The sequence below is a fragment of the Neodiprion virginianus genome, chromosome 1 (assembly GCF_021901495.1).
Source record: "Neodiprion virginianus isolate iyNeoVirg1 chromosome 1, iyNeoVirg1.1, whole genome shotgun sequence".
Classification (NCBI taxonomy): Eukaryota; Metazoa; Arthropoda; class Insecta; order Hymenoptera; family Diprionidae; genus Neodiprion; species Neodiprion virginianus.
Window position 1 is genome coordinate 7,944,543 of NC_060877.1, and position 21,330 is coordinate 7,965,872.

General features: G+C 38.3%; 1 protein-coding gene across 5 annotated transcripts in view; it reads left to right on the forward strand.

Moving 5' to 3' along the window:
• Positions 1–801: 801 nt before the first annotated feature.
• Positions 802–21,330, forward strand: part of LOC124310137 (microtubule-associated protein futsch-like) — a 98,889-nt gene continuing 78,360 nt past the window's right edge. Inside the window, exons 1-3 of one of the 5 annotated variants that reach the window (XM_046773822.1) lie at positions 1,022–1,038; positions 1,073–1,109; positions 3,503–3,688. In XM_046773822.1, the coding sequence (XP_046629778.1) occupies positions 1,037–1,038; positions 1,073–1,109; positions 3,503–3,688 (225 nt within the window). In that variant the 5' untranslated portion in view covers positions 1,022–1,036. The other 4 variants (XM_046773826.1, XM_046773827.1, XM_046773825.1 and 1 more) reach the window with 4 other exon arrangements.

Consider the following 21,330-nt stretch of genomic DNA (forward strand, 5'->3'; position numbering starts at 1 on the left):
TGGAAATCCAAGCTGAACGTGCTTTTGGAAATAGAGACTTTCACCTTACCGTCAACAGATGTCCGAAATCGGCGGTCGATGAAGTTAGTGACAAGCGAGGTATACCGACAGGCACGTTGAAAAATCTGCAACACAAAACGTAATTTTCAAGCATTTATGTGGGATAATTTTTACTCGAAAATTCATAATGTACTTGAATTTTGAGTTGCTTTTTGATCCGCGTTACTCAGCGGGACATAGCGGGCACTTCGTTGCCAACTAACTGCAAGCGAATGTATCGCCGGCAAGTTGGAGAGCCTGCAGATTCAAAAATACAGGTGATATTATAAAATTTGTTATTGAATATTTAGGTACGCGCATTATTAATAAAGTCCATAACAGTCTCATTATATATTGACAATCAAACGCATTTCATAGCGTTAAAATTGATTTTCCAATTACAAGGTGCGTTTGTCTCATGATTACACAAAGCATGAGCCTTGAAATTTGGTAAGCTTAAATAAGAGAAAAACTGGTAAATAATTTGTTTCAAACTACAAAATATAATGAAATTAAAATTTTTACTCTGCAAAGATTAATCGAAATTTTGTCTGACAAACAAAATTTCTTTTCCACCTATACAGAAACGATAAGTTTCTCGATAAAATAAGCGACCGATAAAGAATGAAATATTGATTTGAAGAAAATGAAAAAATTGGCCGATGGAAGAGAGGCTGACCGGAGTTCCCTATCCTCTCAAATCGTGTAGTAGAGGGGATAGTGAATTAGTATCCGGAACGTCCGCAACGCAGCGTTCGATTCGCCGAGGGGGTTTCGACTTTTAAAACAGTACAGAGTCTCAACGAGGGCGGTCGCGTTGAATGCCGAGTCTCTTCGAAATAATAAATAAATAGGTATACAACAATAGCTGAAAATAAAAGAAAGAGAGCAATATAAAAAAAAAAGAAAGGAAAAAAGAAGACAAAATTTACACACAGATGTATGCACATGTATTATTTGTTGATCGTTGATTTATATTGGAGCAGTCGCGTATAAAATTTTGCGGTACGTAACGTCGGTATAGAAGAACGGGGATAAAACAAAAAGGGGCAACCAAAAAGTTTTACAAGGTGTGAAATGTTTTACTTTGTGATTTGACAGTGAAAGTGTTCAACTGCGAAGATATAATCATCGATAATCTATCGTAAGATTATATATCGTATGATAGTCGAACGTATATTAAACGTATCGTTTTATCGTTACGTGTACATCGAAAGAAAAAGAAAGAAAGCAAGAAAGCGGAGGGAAAAATAAATAAATACATTCCGTGCGGTTTTTCGACGCGGTATATTTAGGCACACGGCATATATATCCATACTACGCATGTAAATTGGACACTGTGTTGCTCCGATGATCGGCACGCATCTTTTTCGTACCGCGGCGTTCGTTCGATAAATGGGCGTCCGCTAGAAGAACCGTTTACATTCTCAAACCGAGTACATATAATATATATATAATAAAAATTAAGAACCAACCGCCCATCGGATGATCAGAGGATATTTGTTAATGACGAAGGATGCAGAAATGAAAAAAAAAAAAAAAAAAAAAAACAATTAATGAAGATGTTAATGTAATTAACGTCGAATTTTTTGAGGTGAAAATCCGAGGAATGCGGAAATGCAAGAAAGGAACCCCGCCGTTCGTGGTTTTCTAATCTTTTTTTTTCAACCCCTCTTTTCCCCGAGGCTCTAGAGGGATTTATCGTTATTTATAAAATCACGACGTGTTTCATATTTCGCGAAAATTTTCACGCGTAACGCGAATCGATTGATATTCGCGGCGACCGATTGCGTGATGAATTTTTTAGACGGATTATATAAGTCTATGGGAATTTCTATGCTGCGGGTCTGTTTGGTGGATTATTTTTGCAAAGCCGGTTTTGGCAACCGGTAAAATTCCGGTTTAACGCAACGGTTCGCTTCCCAGTTTTCGCGGAAATTTTCACCGTCATTGATTTCCGCAGGTACGCGTCACTCCCAAAACTATACATATATGTAGAAATATATTGTATACGTGAACAACTTTATACGCGTACTTCGAAACGTGGCTTTGGCACGCTATTTATTCGATGTTATATCTGACCGGGAATCGATTCATTATAGCGCGTATAATACGGTTAAAGTTTGACGAGTCCGATTCTCGTTTTCTTCATTTTCAGTTACGTACATGTCAAATCGAAGAAATTGGTCAGTGCAAAAATAGAAAATTGACATTCTTCGTTAATCTAAATTTTCCCTTGGATTAAATATTATTTATATGTATATACAGCTTGACGTGACGTCACCACCGCGTCTCGAGCGAAACCGAAGACGAATCGAGTTTTAACAGTACGTGTAACATCTTGAATTACACTCCGCGAACACACAAGATTATCATCCGTATAATACGTGGGTCGAGCCTCTTCGAGCACTGAGACTCAATTTTCTCTTCACTCTCCCGGAGCTCGTTATTTCAGCGGCATTCTTCCGCTATATCGTGTATTTAGAAAACTTAAACGAGACGACCGTGAATCATGCCGCTACCTACGTAATTACCACCGGAGGAGACATTCAATTAGATTTTAACTTGTATATTATAATCAGTGAGAAATGAAAATGGACCGGATTTTTGTTCTGTAAATTTTTCTCCTTCTCCCTATGAATCTACATCTTTAACTTTTAGACACACTGCGTTCGAACGGCGTGAATTTTACACACAAAAGCCCGCATGTTTCGTGCGGTGAGAAATTAAGGAGTTAATCGAGTTTAACATCCTCCTCCCCCTCCCCCCCTCCTAGTCGCGGTGCAACGACTTATCTGGATTTTCAGCCCGCTACGGTTATTATATTGTCAGACGAGGAAGGGGTGAAACGATAAGCGTGAGATCGGTGATATTTTATTTAACATTTATGTATGTACGCGTATATATATATATAACACGTTTTCCGGAGTCGGACGACGAGATGACGTCATCGCGCCCTATAACAACGCGAATCGATCCGCGGGTTCACCCCCCACCCTCTCTAACCCGGCTGAAATTGGATTGTATAAAAAAAATTGGTAAATTTTGTGTAGTTTCTTTTTCCCCCTCTCGTTCCTGATTTCTTTGTTTCTATTTGTACAGTCGATTCGCGCGGTTTTTGTGATTGGCTAATTTTTTTTTTTTTTTTTTCACATCCTGTACGAACCGTAGCAAAACTGTAAAATGTATGATAAAAATGTTGTATAGTATATAGAGAGAAGAGTAGAAAGAGCGAGAGAATGTAAAAAGGGGGGCTATTTATTATTCCACCGCTTTCTTTCTTGCTTGCCTTTTCGCTGATCGTTTTACAATGAATTTATTACGTCTAGAAGATAATAGGATAAGTATTGAAAAAAAATAAAAAAAAAGAAATAAAAAAAAAAAAAAACGAAAATTAGAACAACGAAAATCGGGCGATAATATTGTGGAATAAAAGAACGAAAACGAAAAAACGAATCCGCAGATTGATAAGGCCCGAAGGATGACGGGCGAGGAGGCCAAGGGCGGGCCGGACAGCGGTGTTCCTACTGCAGAGAACGCCAAAGTCGTTGGGGATAATAATCAGCAGAACGGAGTTCAGGAAGAGAAGGAAAAAGCGCCGGTAGTTAACGGGACGAACATGGAAACCCTGCCGAGAACGGGAAAACAGGTACGTCTAGACTCTAGAGAGAGAATTTTCATTCGACTAGGTTTACGCAGTTTCACCGACGATGATGGGAAAAAATTGCAAAACAAGAGCAAAAAATTGAAAGAAAACAATTTGGCGATTGTAACTTGAACGAGAACAAGTTGAAGTCAAATTATCTTCCACACAAGTTGCCTTATAAATTTTTTAAAATTCACGGCGTAATTTAACGACGCTCGTTACATTCGCTGTGACCTTTTCCAAAATCTTATCGTAATTCTTATTTTTTTTTTCTCAGCACTTAATTTAACTTTCCCTGGTTTTTATGATGATTAAATTGATTTGGAAAGGATTGAATTTTCCTGAATTGAAATCAGGCTGAAGTTGGTAACGTTAACTTAACGAAACGTCAGGCTCAAAAATCATCATTATTGGCCAATTCGAAACTGACTTCCAAGGAGTTGACTTTTCAAAATTGAAGTATATTTTGTTAATAATTCTCGGAGATTCCTCCGGATGCGAAGAGTGGCGATTAAAAAAAAAAAATGCATCGTTACAGTAATGTTACCAACTTCATCCCGATGAATAGAAAACTACCGAATACTTCGATATGAGGAAAACGTGTAATATCACAGGCGATGAACCTCCTTGAAAAAAACAAATTTCAATTAAGAAAAAAAAAAAAGAAAAGAAAACGACATAACACTACTGCTGTAATAATAAATAGCAAAGCGTGCATAAATTACGCGAGTTATGTAGCTTGTGTACATACGTGTCGAATAACATCTTCTCCCTTACACACATCGATCGATCATCGACGTGTACGTGATAAGTAGGATAAACCTATGTGTGAACGCGTATCGACTCGCTGCGCGCGAGCAGATTGGTCCCAGGAACGTTTTCACGGTCTTCCTCGTCGCGTCTCGTCGCCCAAACGAAGTAAAACCGGTTTCGGCCGTCTCGTATTATACACACGGTCACGTCGTATAAGCCAATCGTCGTGAATTGTTATTATCATTATTTACGGAGTAACTAATCTTAAAGGTAGAATCACAAGGATCAGCTAGCAGGAAATTCTACTTGGCCTAAAAGGACCGCTCCTAGAACTAACTACACTCTATTCCCGATACTCGCGAAAATATTTCTACGTACACAACAGATCTCTGTGTATTACTAATAACTCAGAAACGACTACGTCAATTTTGCACGAAATACAGTCAATCCTAACTCAAATGTAGACGGATCAATGGATCAAGTATTGCCTAAATTCGTTAATCCGTTTTCGAATGATTTCCAATCTAACAATAATTCGGGAACAGCTGAGAATCGGTTTTAAATTAAGAACTGCGCATTGGTCAAGATCGAAATAATGTAAAAATCTGTTATTTCGTTTTCAAGAAAATGTTTAATTGGAAACATTCTGGATGAAGAAAACCTTTCAGCCTATTTTATCGCCACATTATAGTAAATTTGTAAATAGAATCCTGACTCCGTGTACGGAGTTGCAGAATAGCGACATGTCTACCACTCCGTCAACGATTATGGAAGATTTATTCAGTTATTTATTTATTTATTGTACTTATTTAGAGGGAAAAAGTTCAACTGACGAACCCAAGGCAGGGCATACAGCGGATACGATAGATGAAACTATTATAAATAACGTCGATAAAAATTAAAATATGGAGTTACAAATATCACAACACTAAACTAAAAAACAAAGCCGAGATGCGATCATCTAGCTCCACAGATTAAATCGTGAAAGATTTGCAGTCGTCGGACGATTGAAGCTGAAGGTGATACGCCACAGAAGTCGAATTATTCATGAAAAGGCTTCCGTGGTTGTCAAACTCTCGTGTTTCACACCGGATTACTTAATGTGTCATCGATCCAAAAGCCGCACGGTTGCCTCACTATCCTCAATAGCTCACATATAAATCGATGAGAATAAAAATGACATTATCAAGTTTCGTTCAACACTCGATCGTTGTAACCGTCATGATTACGAGACGATTATGCATATTGACCAATTGAAGCAAAGTCTTGCAACTGCATTTCGATACAAACCGTAGCTAATTTCATGCTTCCAACCTCGAGTAAGTAGTAACGGAATTCAAAGGAAGAATGTATCCGAAGTTTCGATGATCCAAGCTTGATTGAAAACATTGAGGTTCGATTTTGATCAATGAATTTATATGTGATCGAAGTTAGTAACGTTATTGCAACGATGCGTGTACAGAAAAAATCGTAACTTCGCACCATTAGAATTGTCTGCAATTCGGCAATGCCATACAAATATTTTTCGAAAAGCCAACTACTTGAAAGTCGTTCTAAAACTGTAAAAAAATAAGTAATGAATTTTTTCCCGATACTTCGCGACGTCAACGTTGCTTGCTTCAACCTTGTGAACTTACGAGAACGTCGAGGTTAAAAATTGAGCAAATACTCACATCGAGTACCTACAGCTGGGCTGTGAGTACGCGGAGGATGTAAATGACATCCAAATTCAAGTCGGCATATCCGAACTACAAAGGAACCGAGGGCTGGGAGGGTTCAACGGAGTTCTAGAATCTCGACTCGGGATGGACCAAAGGCACCAAAGACGGAACGCCTCTGTACAGCATCGCGTTACGTCACGTGAGAGACAACTGGAAGGCCTACATTCTACCTGCCGGCGAGATCTTCCGAGGCAGTGAAGAATCTCGACAGAGTTTAAAGGTCCGACTCTGTTTTCTTTTCTCGTCCCGTGCCAAGCGGTGGTGGCCAAAGGGTCGTGGGACAAGAGCCCGAATTTTACCATCAGTTCCGAGTCTCCTCTTATAGTTTATACCTGCCTTATGCACGCGTTGTTCATTCGGGACAACGTGAGTCAGGTAGGTGCGAGACAGCTGGCAATCGCAGCTGTCTTTGGTATGCACGTACGTATGGCACACCTCCCGTAGGATCCCCTTGGTTCTATGTAACAACAGAACACCGGGAGCATGGCGATGTTTATTCGGAGCACAGGAAGGCTTAATTTATTTATGGATTAGCCAAAGATCCATACTTCTTGGTCATTTAGCTTCGAGATGGTCACGAGCAGTTAGAGAATTATCGTATCTGCAAGCCACGAAGATCTCTTCGGAAGAATAACGCGGTTCGATTCTACAGAAATCAGTTCTACAGACTCCTTTCTGTGGAAATATTTCTTTGCAGAAAGGAATTTACTTATTTTCTGCATATTTCTGTCGCTGCGACGGATATTATTTTTCGATAGTCAATTAAAGATTGCCATTTGTCGATCGTAATCAATATCGGTGCAACGTTGTAAAATTAAACATTCAGCAAAACCAACGTGCGGACAAAACGGTGTTTCGGTGAAATAAGTATTGAACAGTCTTCTGAGGAGGATGAGCGGTTGTTGGAGTTGGAAAATCTAACGAATAAAAGTAATCAATAGCATCGATTTTGGCCAATCAATCTTTTCAATCGTAAACGTCGCGAATAGTTTTCGATTTTTATCATTCTCGTGTGAGCTGATAAAATCATTTCCACATTCCAAAGGGAATTCGTTCAAGAGTCTTTTGATCCGACGATTCGACGAGGGTTTTTCTCAAGATTTTCTCTCGCGGCTTTGACCCCGCTTACCTGTACACTTCTTACATAACCCAAGAGTAGGAGCGGCCAAAGTACTCCCGAGGGAATGCGAAAAAGAGAAACGGAAAGACCACAGAAATGTGTGTGTGTGTGTGTGTGTTGGATTATACGGGGATAAAACGCATATAATATACGCCTGGCTTTATTTGTCATCCGGTCGGCTTTTTCCGACGATCACCGTTTCTTTTATCCTAGATTTCACGATCAGTTTTATAACGTGAACAGTTTTTTTCATAGATCATTCTTTCGACAATGAACCAAAGCATTTTCATCCCCCTTCTAAATCACGGATGACACATATCGTGAACAACAATAACTGAAATGAAAACAAAAAAATTAGTTATGTTTGCTGCAAATTTTTCTTGAAAAAATTATAAATGCCATTTGACTTTTTATAAGTTACATAGATTGGCAAAAGACGATGAATTCGAACAAATTTAAAATTGTAGATAAACTTCAATGTCGACAAGAATTACATTTCTGTTCTGCTATTTTTCAAATAGATAATATTACCTCGTTTATTGAATCCGAAGGTAAGTCAGAATTCGGTAACTTCAGAACTTGATTTGACGGGTGATATTTTTTGGATAAAAAGAGAAAAAAAAAACTCAATCTCCTGCAATGATAATAATCAGCCCTTCTGCAATTTTTGCGTGTATGTATGTGTATGAAAAAAGATTTAAAAAAAATAAATGAAAACGCAAAAAAAAAAAGAAAAAAAAAGAAAATCAAACAAATGTGAAAAGGAGAAAATACGACGAATAAAGTAAAGAGTTCCATACGTAACATCGTTAGGATATTACCAACCTGCTCGATTGCCAAGAATACACAGTATATTTAGCCGTGACTGTCTCTTTATTTCCCTGTTTCCCCTCTCCTATTTCGTTCTTGATTCTCATCTCGGTCGACGTTCACGTCGTGAGAAGTGGATATATAGATGGGCATACACATGTATGTATATACATATATGTGTGTGCGTGTATATATGTATACATAGATAAATAAGACACAATTTGTTTGCAAACAGAACTATACGCGCCATTCGTTGCAAAAGATCATCGTTTATTTATAGAATTTCATGATTTCAATTCCCTCTCATATTATACACGTATATATGTATAGTATACACGCATATAACATACAGGCAAAAGCGGAGTCGCGTAGTAATTCACTTTTGTTGATCCTGCATTCGAGCGAGCCGGCTGTAAATCACAAGTAATAACTAATGAGTCTCTCAAGGCCGTAGCTATGGACCAATCCTGATGTAAATACGACCTCGAGCTGCGCGGGGTGCTTTGTTGTTACGCCTACGTGAAATTTGACAAAATCAATAGATAAACGACGAGGTGAGTAATGATACAAACATTTTTTCCTCTTCTACTCTCCGTCGGGATTAAATAACAGCCGCTCTGCGCAATTTCTCTTATTATACATCACAGACGCCTGTAGTCGTTGCGAAATATAGCCTGAAATTTATTCTAACTCACAAGCTCGATAAATTTCCTGAGCTAAGTCGAGAGGCGCTTCTGAAATCATCGAATCTGCAAGTCTCGAGAAGTTGTTTGATTTACTGGTACTGAAAAAAGTCCGAATAGCTTTTTAATTCCAGAACAGTAACGAGGGAAAAAGACTTTTTTTAAATTCTTGAAAATGGCTGGATATAATAGGCAGGTTTTCCAGTTCACCGGACACCCAGTTAACACCGTGCAGGAAAGTGATAGCGTCGGTTATCCGACCTAACCCTTCGCAAAAGGGCTGAACGAGTGCAAGAAAGTGGGGTGCAGATTTATTTTGACGAATTAGTTCGTATCCAGCGTGGTGCCCTTGCGTGAAAACGACCCTTCTTCTCGAACGAGATGCGAAATACGAGACTGACAATGACAAGGGAGCGAGCGAGAGTGAAAGGGAAGCGAGATAAATGGTCAGAAGGGTGAAAGAGCGATTGTGGAACGGTCTTTGTAATTCTAACAAAAATTTCAGCGACTGAATGCCGGTGTAAAAATTACTGATTGTGAGGTTGGTTGTCCAAACATCGATGCAATTCATGAATTTCATTACGAGTGTATATTAGTGCTGTGCGATTGATCGATTAATCGATTAATCGATTAATCAGCGACTTCGATGAATCGTTTTTTCGATTGATTAAGTTTTTCGATTAATCGATTAATTACGCAGCACTAGAATATATTACGCGTATTTTGTCGTGAGTATTTATCAAATTATTGTATTCCTACAAAGCTACGAGCATATATATTCAAAAATATGAAAATAGAACACCAAGATGGTTGTGAAAATATGATAGATTCGTTCGATATCACTAAACGATGTATGACTTCATTCGGAATACCATTTTCTAGGTGTTCCCTGAAAAATTCACCCCTTGATCAATGTAAAAAACTTCTTCAAGCAACCCAACCTAGGATCACTCATTTAGCCAAATCGCACTCGGTGTACACCGAAACCCCACTTGTTCCGACCCTACAGAACGAACGGAGGGCATTGCTTTGAAGGGAAGTGCAGTCAGTTAATCGGTTCGCTCTCGCGTCGCCGCTTCGTCTGGAAAAGGCGTCCATCCGTTACTCCGCAGACGAAATGGGGGCCGGATGACACGTTCAAAACGGTTAACTTCACATTTTCATGCCCCTATAAGTACGGTAGATGCCTACTATTAGGAATTTAGAAAACTATTACTGCGGATTTTCGACGTTGAAATAGGAAATTCTCACTCGAGCCTAGGGTGGTCCTAAAAAAGGTCAGTTTTGAATTTCGACCGGCTCCCTCCCCAAATCGGCTCCACATAATTTAAAAATAATTCTTAAATTTTTACACGTTTTTATCTCAACTCTATCTCGTGTCCCAAAGAGGGTGGATTCCGTTCAACCCTTTCAGGAGCACATCAAATATACCCAACGAATTTGATGAGTTGTGATATAAAGGGGTATTTTGGGTCGTTCATTACGAATCTGAACTAAAAATTTGAAAATTCTAAATGGTGGATCCAACATGGCAAACCAAAACCGCAAAAGTCACTTGATATTGCCATATTGAATGCAAAATTTAAAATTTTTTAAGTTCGACATCGAATTCGTAATCAGCGATCTCGAAAACTCCCGAGTACCGAGATTTATCAAAATCAAATGACTTTTTCGACTCCACTCGACCATATTGGATCCGTCTTCATGAATTTTTAAATTTTGAGTCGAGATTCGTAATAAGCGACCCGAAAAACTCTCCGCTCTCTTTGGGGCACAAGTTACAGTTGAGATAAAAATCTGAAAAAATTAGGGTATTATTTTTGAATTATCTGGAGCTGCTGCAGGAAGCGAGCCAGTCGAAATTTAAAAATGACCTTTTGGAGGACCACTCTACTCGAGTCGTACACAGGAATCGTTGTGGAAGAGGAAGGCGTGTCGTTGTAAAGTTTCCGGCAAGCTTTTGCAATTAGTTTGGCCTCGATCGTTGTGAAATTTATTCATCGTACCTTGCGCACGTGACTCGTGTGCCACGGGATCAAATGAACGGGATCCGAGTATTGGTGCAAACCCTATTTGGCGAGTGATTCGTTCAACGATCACGTTTCGACATTCGTCATATCAATCAATGCGATCGTGTTCGAGAATACGCTTCGAAGGTGTTCTCGATTGTAATAATAAGCAGCCACTGCGGATGAAAATGATGAAAAAAATATTTGGTCGCTGTTTTGGCAATGCCTGAATTGAAGTTTTAAATTTGATCAACGCGTCGAAGTAAAGTTTATGCGGAATTTATAAACGTTGTCGAACAGTCGATTTCGCCTTCAACTTATCCATAAATTCTATTTTCGATCCCCTATAAAAGGCTGTCAACTTTCCCGAAACCCTGGAAAAATGTCTTCAGACCATGAAGAATGGTCTACAAAAAAAGATCAAAGTTCGTAACGTTAATTCATGTAACAATGCATTTCGTTTTTTTAATATCAAGGCTTGATAATTGTCGGGAATTTAATAAATTATGATAAATCTCAGGTCCCTCATATTTTGTAAATTCAACTCGTTGTTCAAAGTCATTTAAAAGCTGCATAATTACGATTTTTTTCTCAACGTTTTCTTACGTTAAACTTACTAATCGATCGAGCCTTGTTTTTACGTCACGTACATTTTTCCGCACCTCTCACGATTCCACGTTAATTCAAGTTTGTCCGACTTGCTTTCATTGTCAGTGCATCGAGGGTAAGGTAACAAACAACATGTACAACATACCGCAAGACACGAACCTCGTCCATTCACGATTACGCAGTTTTGATACTTGACTTATTAACTGCTGATGTCAGCAGCAGCAGCGACAGGAGCAAAAAAAGCCAAGTTAATTCGCACTATTGCGTACCAAACAAACATTTCTGCCCATTGTATGCGGGATAAAAATTAATTAGAGTAGCAATTAACTTTTATACGGTTAATTTCCGGTCAAGTTTACAATTTGCTTTACCGTTGGAAACTTTTTCCAAGTAAGAATTAAAAAAAAAATAATTCTACACGAACAAAGTTATTACACAAACAAGTTACGTATTGATAATTCCCAGCATATACACTACCCACGAAAGTCGCGTCAGTTCGGAAAGTGGAAATAATTGATTTTTCGTCGTCGACGAACGACGATGAGTCGACGACATTTTATTTCGATAATATAGATATTCGATTTCGTCCGCATTTTTTTTTCCAAAATTACGGGTAGAGATATGAGGAATGTAATAGGTATACGTAGACAAATTACTCCACGTTTTTGGCGCTAGTCCAGGTCGGTTAATTATTAACGATTAAGTAATATTCGCCTAAGGCGTTGCCTCGTGAAGTTACGTGAACCACCCGGCTATTACTCACCTGCCAAAGCCGTAACTTACATGCGTGTATACGTATACACCTATTTATACGTACATACGTATAATATTAGTAGTGTAGGTACACGCGACACGCGAATGTGATCGTATATCAAGAAAAAGTCCGAATGGCCGGCCTGTATAATTATTGAAATTGAATTGTAAAACTTGTACAAGGTTGAAATTTTCATTACTTGTTACAAATACTTCCCCCTTTTTTTCATTCTTCTCAATTATACATCCAACTGTATGATAATTTCACTCGGTGCTTCAAAGAACAAAAGATTTTCACTGTATAATGTAATACCACGTTACAATTATTGAATTTTCTGAAAGGACGATAATTATTATGGAAATTCGAAAGAGCGTTTGCAATTTTTATCGTCTTTCGCAAGATTTTCTCGTCGGTTGATCTGCCGTTACACACTAATATATTATACATAAAGTTGGGTGTATAAGACGGTATAATTTTAGCATCAACATCGCTACATCGAATGCTTCCTCTCCTTCTTCTTCTTCTTTTTCTTTTTTTTCTTTTTCTTCTTCTTCTTCTTCTTCTCTGGCCGGTTGCTTTCGCAACCCAGTTTCTGCTGTACGAGATGTGCGTAGAAAATAGAAATACGTTACGCACAGATTCCCAGCGGTATCTGTGTTCCAGGCGTTCAAATTATACCCACATACAAAACTGAGAACGAACGAATTTGGCCGACCGACTACGTGATCAACCAGAATACGCGCGCGGTTTCCGTACAAGTATAACCTGCTCCTACATCCCAGAGATGCTCGGACGCATGCCGAGATCAGGAAAGAATAAGAGAAAACTGCGTAGCGATTTCAAGTGCGCGGTACACTCGTTAAGAATAAGAAGAGAAAGAAATTCAGAGAGAGGAAAAACGTTTACTATATATGCGAGTAATTTTCAACAGGCAAATAAAATCAAACTCCATATATTGACACTCGTTAATTCTTGTGCAGTTCAGTTCTATAAGCGAAATAATTATTGATTAAAAGACAAAACAAGAGAGATGTGTGGGAAAAAAATACTGATGAAAAGCAGCGATGAATCGCAAAGTTCAAAGCAATGATTAGTACCTATAATACTCTCTATTACTCTCTCACGGTATTACGTACATGTTTATAAGTTCTCATTGTCAGATATTAATTATCTAATATTGTAATACAGAATTTTGATTTTTATACAAGAACTTTTCACAAATTTATAACAATGCGAAATGAAAATGTTGATTTTATTGATTTGTTTTTATTTATTTTTTTTGTTCAAGAAACTGGAGTATTTATTAGAGAACGATTTGGTATGATAATGAACTTCTAGTACAATTTCGAAAAAAGAACCAGAAAAAAAAAAAAACGGACTAATATGTCAAAAATTTCACAAATTATACGTACTTTAAAAATTCTAATCGACAAATTGGTTGCGACCCTTTTTCTCAATCCAACTGCAGTTAGAAAATTATACCGCGATAGAGGTGATAAATTTTTTTACACACGTAGGACGTAAACGTACGTACGCGTGTCTGGCGATCTGTGTAATTATAGCAGTATGGAGGATGCTGTGAAGGACCACGTTACGCAAGTAGCGTGCGTATAATCGTGACGTCATTGCCCGTAAAAACCTTTGTACACACACAGAATGCAGTCACAGCGTTGCCAAACCTGCCCTGATCAAACTCACGCACAAAATGACTGTATAACAGCGATAAATTTTCAATTTTTTTCTTTTCTTTTCTTCTTATTTTCTTTACCAAAAACACAGGCAGTAAAGAAAAGGACGAAGAATTGATAATTCGCGGTAAGAGCAGCGAATAAATAAAAAAATTTTAAAAACAAAAAAAGAAAAAATAAAGAGAAAGGTTGAAAAAATGCAAACAAGCAAAACCTTGTTTTCCCGAAAACGAAGTTATGCTAAACGTACGATTTTCTCCCCCTTTCACTTTTTTACCGAGAACAATGGTACTTCGCTATTTTTCCGTTCATGTAGTCTCGGCTTCTTTGACACAGTTTTCCACGTGAGCTTAAGGGTGAAATTTCATCGCACCGAGGAGGGATGAATAGAACAACGCCGTGTTTCCGTCACAACGCACCTTATTCGAGCAAAGGTACTAATAAAACCCCAGGCGACACATTAAAATTTTCCCAACTTTCTACCACACGACGCACACAACCTTCAACTCGTCGCGTTAGTGGTTCACGGTGTTAAACCTGACAACAATAGAGGCCCGTGTGTTTCAACGCATTTTCGCTCGCTCCTCGCTGTGAATTGTTGGCAGATCGTTAGCACGTTTTCGTCATTCACTACAGCGAAATGGGCTGGGTTCGAGTCCTCGATACTTTAGGGAAAAAATAAAAAAAAAAAACAAATCCAAATCGATGTGAAGAAAATTTAAGTAACAAAAGAATCGTAGCGGCGCGTGTCCAACATCAGGAACTTTATGGATCACCCAATGTACAACTCAGCAAAGTGTCGAAAAAGTTGATCGAAACTGATCAAATATTATACTCGAAATTATTTCTTGAGAAAACATTATTTCGGATTATTATACCTGTGATATTTGCTGCTTGTAAAGTTCAGGATGACGGAATGAATTTTAGAAATTATTGAATTTTTGATTTCAGGTCACGACGATTTCAAAAACATTACCAAAATAATAACGAGTCGTATAATTTTATCACTCGCAGTAATTTTATAAAAAAAGAAACAACAACAACTACGACAGCGACAACGACAGTAACAATTATTATATAAATTTTTTGCGAACCGCGGGTCGGCGTGCGAAAAATTATGAAAATGATGTACGTGTGGATGTAAAAGCGAAGCGAGCACTTTATAATTATATTATAATATACCTGCAGGTTGGAAACTTTTTGTTATGAGAACCAGTTTGACAGCATTGACGTAATCTTTTATGTGCCCGTTTGCAATTATATACGTCACGTCGTCGTACTGCCGAGTGTCACATCCCAGTTTATCTTTACCGGGTTTCATCTGTTTTCAACACTTTTTCTTCGTTCTTGATTCGCCTACTGTAATTAATAACTGGTTGTCAAGATTCCATATCGTTTGAGATTAATTATCGGTTGTGTTGTTAAAGTTCAGGGGATTATCTAAAAGCCCAGGATCATCTAAGAGAAACATTAATCTAAGCAAAGCGAAAGAAAACCAACCAAGAAGTAAATATCTCGTCTTCTGACAAGAACATAGCGAAGAAGTGCAGTGAAAGTTTAACCGACAAGACTGACTTCAGGATATTCCATGAAGCCTAAATGTAGAATGAAGGTACAGCGGTTAGTGATTTTACCAATTTTCAATATGGAATTTATTTTTCTGCTAGACACCCAGAATATTTTCAGAAATTTAATTTAGCAGTGACAACATTCGATGGCTCTGATTGTACATATTTTTCAACGATTAGTTCGAAATTGTTGCAGTGTATTTTTTAACTCGCGTGTATTTCGAAGCAGCAGCATTTCTCATCCACCCGACCTTCGGAGTTTTGTGAGTGAGCGTTCGATTGTAAGAAATTGTGAAGGTGAAACCGTATTCTCAATCGAATAATATCAGTCTTTCAAAAAATTTCAAAAATAAGAACGATTGGTAGCATTTATCACCGTACAATCAAGTCAAATTTTCGACAATTTATTCCATTCTCTCTGAAACCTTGATCCCACAATTTGCTTAAAATGTATCGTTACCAAAAAAAAAAAATTCGTGAAACACGTCGTTATCCGATAATAGAATTCTAGACGCTTTTGTTTTTCGAATACGTAAAACGAGCTTCTGTCGGATCGTAAATAAAAATCACAATTGAAGAAGTAAATTGAAAACCCGTTATATGAATAATCAATTAAAAAAATTTATCTTCACAACGACATATAACTCGTAAAAATGACACAGAGGTATTTTATCGGAAAACAAGGGGGCAAAAAATCGGCGAATTTTTCCGCTTTCAGTCGGTTTGAGGGAAGGGTCTGTCCGCCGTAACAACAATTCGATATCGTCCCGCATCGTTATATCGACGCGACAAAAATTTCGTTTGTGAAAAGAATGACGAATCCGTCGTAAAACGAGAAAAAAGCTCGACTTCCAACAGTTTCAAAGCAATTCTCGTATCGGTGTGCGGTACGTTATAACATAGGAAAAACAGAGAGAAGAAAGAAAAAGAAATAATGGAAAGCGAAGAGGAGGCAATTGTCTTGGCAAAGGGGCTAACAAACGCGTTTGACGTGTAACCGTAACGTGGAGGACGCTTCAAAACCTCTTTGCAAAAAGATGGTGCTTCAAAACCGAACTTGACAAGTATCGACATAGCGGCAGGTTGTAGTAGGCACTTCTCGACGCGATCCGCTAATACACAAGGGAAAACGAACCTCCGCCTGTTTTTTTTTTTTTTTTTATCTCTCTTTCGGATTGCACAGTGAATAATAATTCCACCTTTTATCCAACAATATTTTCTTCTCGTTCTCGTAATTAGTATTTTTATTTTTATTTATTTTCTGTATTTCTTTACACTTTTCTACTGTAACTGTGTTACAATTTTTACTAAGAACAAAATTATCTGGTTCATCGCCGTTCAACGATCAGCGTGAATCATTTTTTGCCTCTTGTACACCCGTGAGTATTTAAATTGCTCTTGAAGATGCGGACGGACCAATGAATCAGAACATTTTCAGATAGTCTATTTTGAACCGATTATACAGAAATGGTCCGCAATTCGGACCGGAGAATTTTGATATTATTAATTTTTTTTTTTTCTCTTACCGATGTAACGATTTTATACCGCTGACCCGTAATTCGATTCGCTGTCAAGGGACTGGGCAGGAAATACACGTGCGGACGTGAGATAATCTGATTTACGATATCGATTTGTAATTCAAATTTCATTTCGAATAAAGGATTGTATTGTAGGTGCGGGAGAAAGTCGCGGCTGGATGTTCGGAGCCAATATATATATATTATATATATTATATATCAATCATGCAATTTTGAGACGATATATGCCATACACACGATACAGAAATTTCATTTCTTTTCCACGCATTAGTAATAATTTTGCATTTTATTGATTAAACGAAAAAATAAATACCTGAACCACGTACTCCGCAAATTTACAAAAGTTGACGCGAGTTCTTTTATATGTAGTACAATGTATTGATAAAATTCAAAACTTATATATATATACATATTGTTTTAAAGTTCGCTGTATTTTCAATCATGTTATTCCTCTGGACGAGAGTCAATCACAGGGTGAAATTTTTTACAAATTCAAAAGGGTTCTACTTTGAAGTATTCTCAACAAAGTGAACCAATTGCTGCGAGATTTAGCGAGGACAGCACGACGTGTAATTGACGTATAAGAAATACCCAGGAAATTATTGATCATCACTATTGCGTAATTCATGCGAAAACCATAAGTTGATAAGAAAACGCGTTATCGTCTATTTGTCACTTTTATTCTCAAAATTCTATCCCACACATGGAATATTTTTTTTTTCAAGCCAAAACTGTGAACAATATAAATAAACGTGAAAAATCTGTGCTTGAAATTTTACAGTATAAGTTATAAATTATCATTTTTGATTCATAGATGATTTGAATCTTGTTGAAAAGATATTTTCGTTTTGATGTGTGAAAATTATTTGAGATTTATTATCAAAAATTGAGGATAAATTAAGTATTAATTCGTGTGAGATAAAAATAATAATTTTTGCGATTCTCACTTTGACGTAACATCTGCTTTATTTTAATACACCATTCTGTATTCAAGTTGCCTCGAAGAGCATTTACATAACCATTTCTAAAGCATGATAGTAAAATAAATATTAATAAAAAAAAAAAAAAAAAAACTGGCAGAGAATTTTGAAAATATGGACTCTGGAAGTCGGGGAAAACGCAGTGAATTCTATCGACACCCTGTTACGGCAGTTAAATTTGACGAAAAAAAAAATCGAAATTCATACTCAAGGCTTTGAAGTCTTTTGAGCGGAATTGAAATGCGAATGGGTGGGGGTGAAAAATTATGAATCCGACTGTACATACAGTACCATAGCGTTGTGTAATGCGGGCAGCGGTGAGGTGGGAGGAAGGCGACGACCAGGACGACGAAGAGGAGGACGAGGAGGACGAGGGGAGTGCTGCGGCAAATGGCGCTGTCGCGTTTCTATCGACCCGTGCCGAGAATCCAGGTTGCTCTGCCCCACATAATCGTATATACCTACGTATACGTATATCCAGACGTGTAGATGGATATGTTCGACTGTATATACATGGTATATAAATTTGTATTTATAAAGTATAACTATCGGTGATATAAGTGTAGCGATACTTGAAAGTACGCGTATAACAGGTATATTGTATGAAGGAAACACGAAATTGACAAAGGAAATCATGTTACGATCCATCTTGATTCACGCATCTACCGTAGATAATAAATTGCTACAGTTTTATGTGAGGCGTACAATAAACGCGTTCAAAAATACAAAAAAGTACCCTGACATCGATCAAAAGTGCAAAACTTGGTTATGAAATGAATTTGAAGTAAGAAGTGAGCTTTCGAAGGACCGTTGATAAGTTACCAGTTACTGAACCTATCCCAATTATTGACCTTTTTTGGTTGCATCTGTTTGATCCTTAGTTCTAAAATTACAAAAAGAACAGAAATTTGTAGCGTCTAACCCTCTAGCAATTGGTTTTAATCATTGCGAAATTCACAATTTGTGCCATCAATTTATAATTTTGGAAAATAAAAGGGTCAATAACTGGTACCTTACCTTAGGTACCCAGAAGGAATTATCAGGGCAGCCTTACAACGGGTCCGATATAGTATAACATACTATCCGGAAGTCTCGGTTGACCGGAAGTTGGGGCGAGAGACGAATCTAACTAAAGCGACGAGGGAGGCTCAACATGTCCATAAACGCAAACGCAGCAGCGTGGCATCACGAAAGAGCGGATGGGGAAACGGGTCAAGAGGTCAAGGTGTTTGCAGGGTGTCAGATTAGGAGATCGCCTCGGATTTGTCACTTCGAGAGTTTTTTTTATTCTTTCATTTTGCTTTTGTCGAGTAAACAAAAGCGCAAATGAATAAATTGAATTAACTAAGAAATGAACCGATGTTATATCCTTAAGTCGATTAGTGCCAATACCGCAGTATTAAGTCGGCAAAACCTCAAATACTGCAACGATCGTTAGGCGACACGTCAATGTTTTCTTTTACATCCGATCACAGAAGCCCCGAGTCATCCTGGGAATTATTTGTGAACTTGTGCACCGTGTAGTTACTCAAAAAACCTTCTCTTGAACAAAGTAGTTTTCACGTCTTGCAAGGTGAGGAACAGTTTTTTAAAACCCCCATCGCGAAATACGATCTTGGAATATTATTCTAATTTTAGTGAAAATTGGGATCCAGCCGAATTCGCTCTGTCTTTTTTTAATGTATTTTTTGAACTGATCGAACTGATCCTCTTCTGCAACTTGTTTTTGACCTGTTGGTTCGGCTGAAACCGAATCTTTCGGACTTGGCGTCAATTTTGTACAAAACAGTACTCGTACAGCGTCAAATTCATACCGCATAAAAATTCCTGACCACACTGCGAGGGTGGGGCGCGAGTAGAGCGTTTATAAAGGTTCCACGATGTCTGGGCGATAGAGCAAGCGTGTATATCGCAGGCAGGCATTAAGGTAGTCACAGCTAGTCTGCGTGGCAGCTAAGGAAAAATCGTTAAAACTCCAACTCCAACTCCAACGCTTTCATTATCATCGACAACGTCGGTCAAGCATCACCCTGCCCTGCAGCGCCATAGTATTCGGAAAAATTACTGAAACATGCGATACCAACCGAAGTACAGAAATCGTATAGCGGCTATTTTCCAAATTGACTCAGCCAATCAGGATTCAATAGCATATGTAACAAGTTCAAGGGATGAAAAGTTGACAATGTTGGATGTCAAATATTAACGACTATGCAGAAAATGTTAAACTACCTGGTTCCAGGCTTCAAAGCCTGCTTGCAACATCTTAACTGGTCAACTTTTGTGGGGCACGAATAAAGTGGAACCATGTATCGTACTGATTAACGATGAGGTGAAAATACGCCTTTGCTATATATACGACGAAATTTATTGGTCTGGATCATGGGGAATTGGTTGGCAAGGCTTATCATGACATTGGGTTGACCTTTGTTTTAACGCGTGACGGGATTCACCCTCGGAAACATATGTATATGTATAACCTGCCCAACTACTCCATTTTACTTTCGTGACAGTGGCTAAGCCTTTAATTAAACATCCATCGTGTGAAAGATGCGTCAGTAGAGGGCGTGCCCGAAGGTCAAACTGCACAGATTTATATGGGGTAAAAAACTATTCCGGAAGTCCACAATCTCTTACAAATCCAGCTTACTTCGGTGGAAAGTACCCAGTCTTAGTATACTGAAAAATGGGATTCAAGTAAATCTTCTGCCTCGTTCCATTCCAGTCATCTTTTCAATAAACCTCCACAAGTTATATATATGACGGTATAATACATCCTTTGTCAAAGGATCCTTTTTGGATTGGCAGCTGTTACCGGGATACTCTCATCATCCCGAAGGATTGATCGTGTAAATGGTATTCCCGCGTATGTATTGAACGACAGTCAGCATGTAATAAACCTTTACCATACCTAGACTGGCTGCTGCATATGAGCCGTTGGCGACGTCGCGCGACCTACATTATAAGCGAGACAATCAGACCGCAGCGAGTTTGTTCGATCCACGGTATTCCTCCCGGTGTGCTTTAATCGCAAATTTCCCAGGGCTCGAACGAAGAGCTTTTCTGCAATCCGTTCCACCCGATTTAATGTAATTGGCAGCTTAGGAAACTTATTTCACCGTGTCATTTACCTTTCCAACAAATACAAGATGATGATTCGCGAGTATTGTGCGCTTTTTGCACATTAAACATACATCAGCACGCCGCTGGAAGCTGGATGTACTCGATTGAAGAATAGTTCTCTTGCAGCGTCTTCGGCGGCATCACACCGTATGAATGGCCCTTTCTTCGTAATGTCATTGTTAATTGGATGCAGGGAAGCGTCTGAGGGGAATCCCTGCTGACAATGAGACTGATCATCAAAGCAAAGCATCAGCTTAGCGCGTTGCATGGCACAGAGGCGTGATGCTTCAGA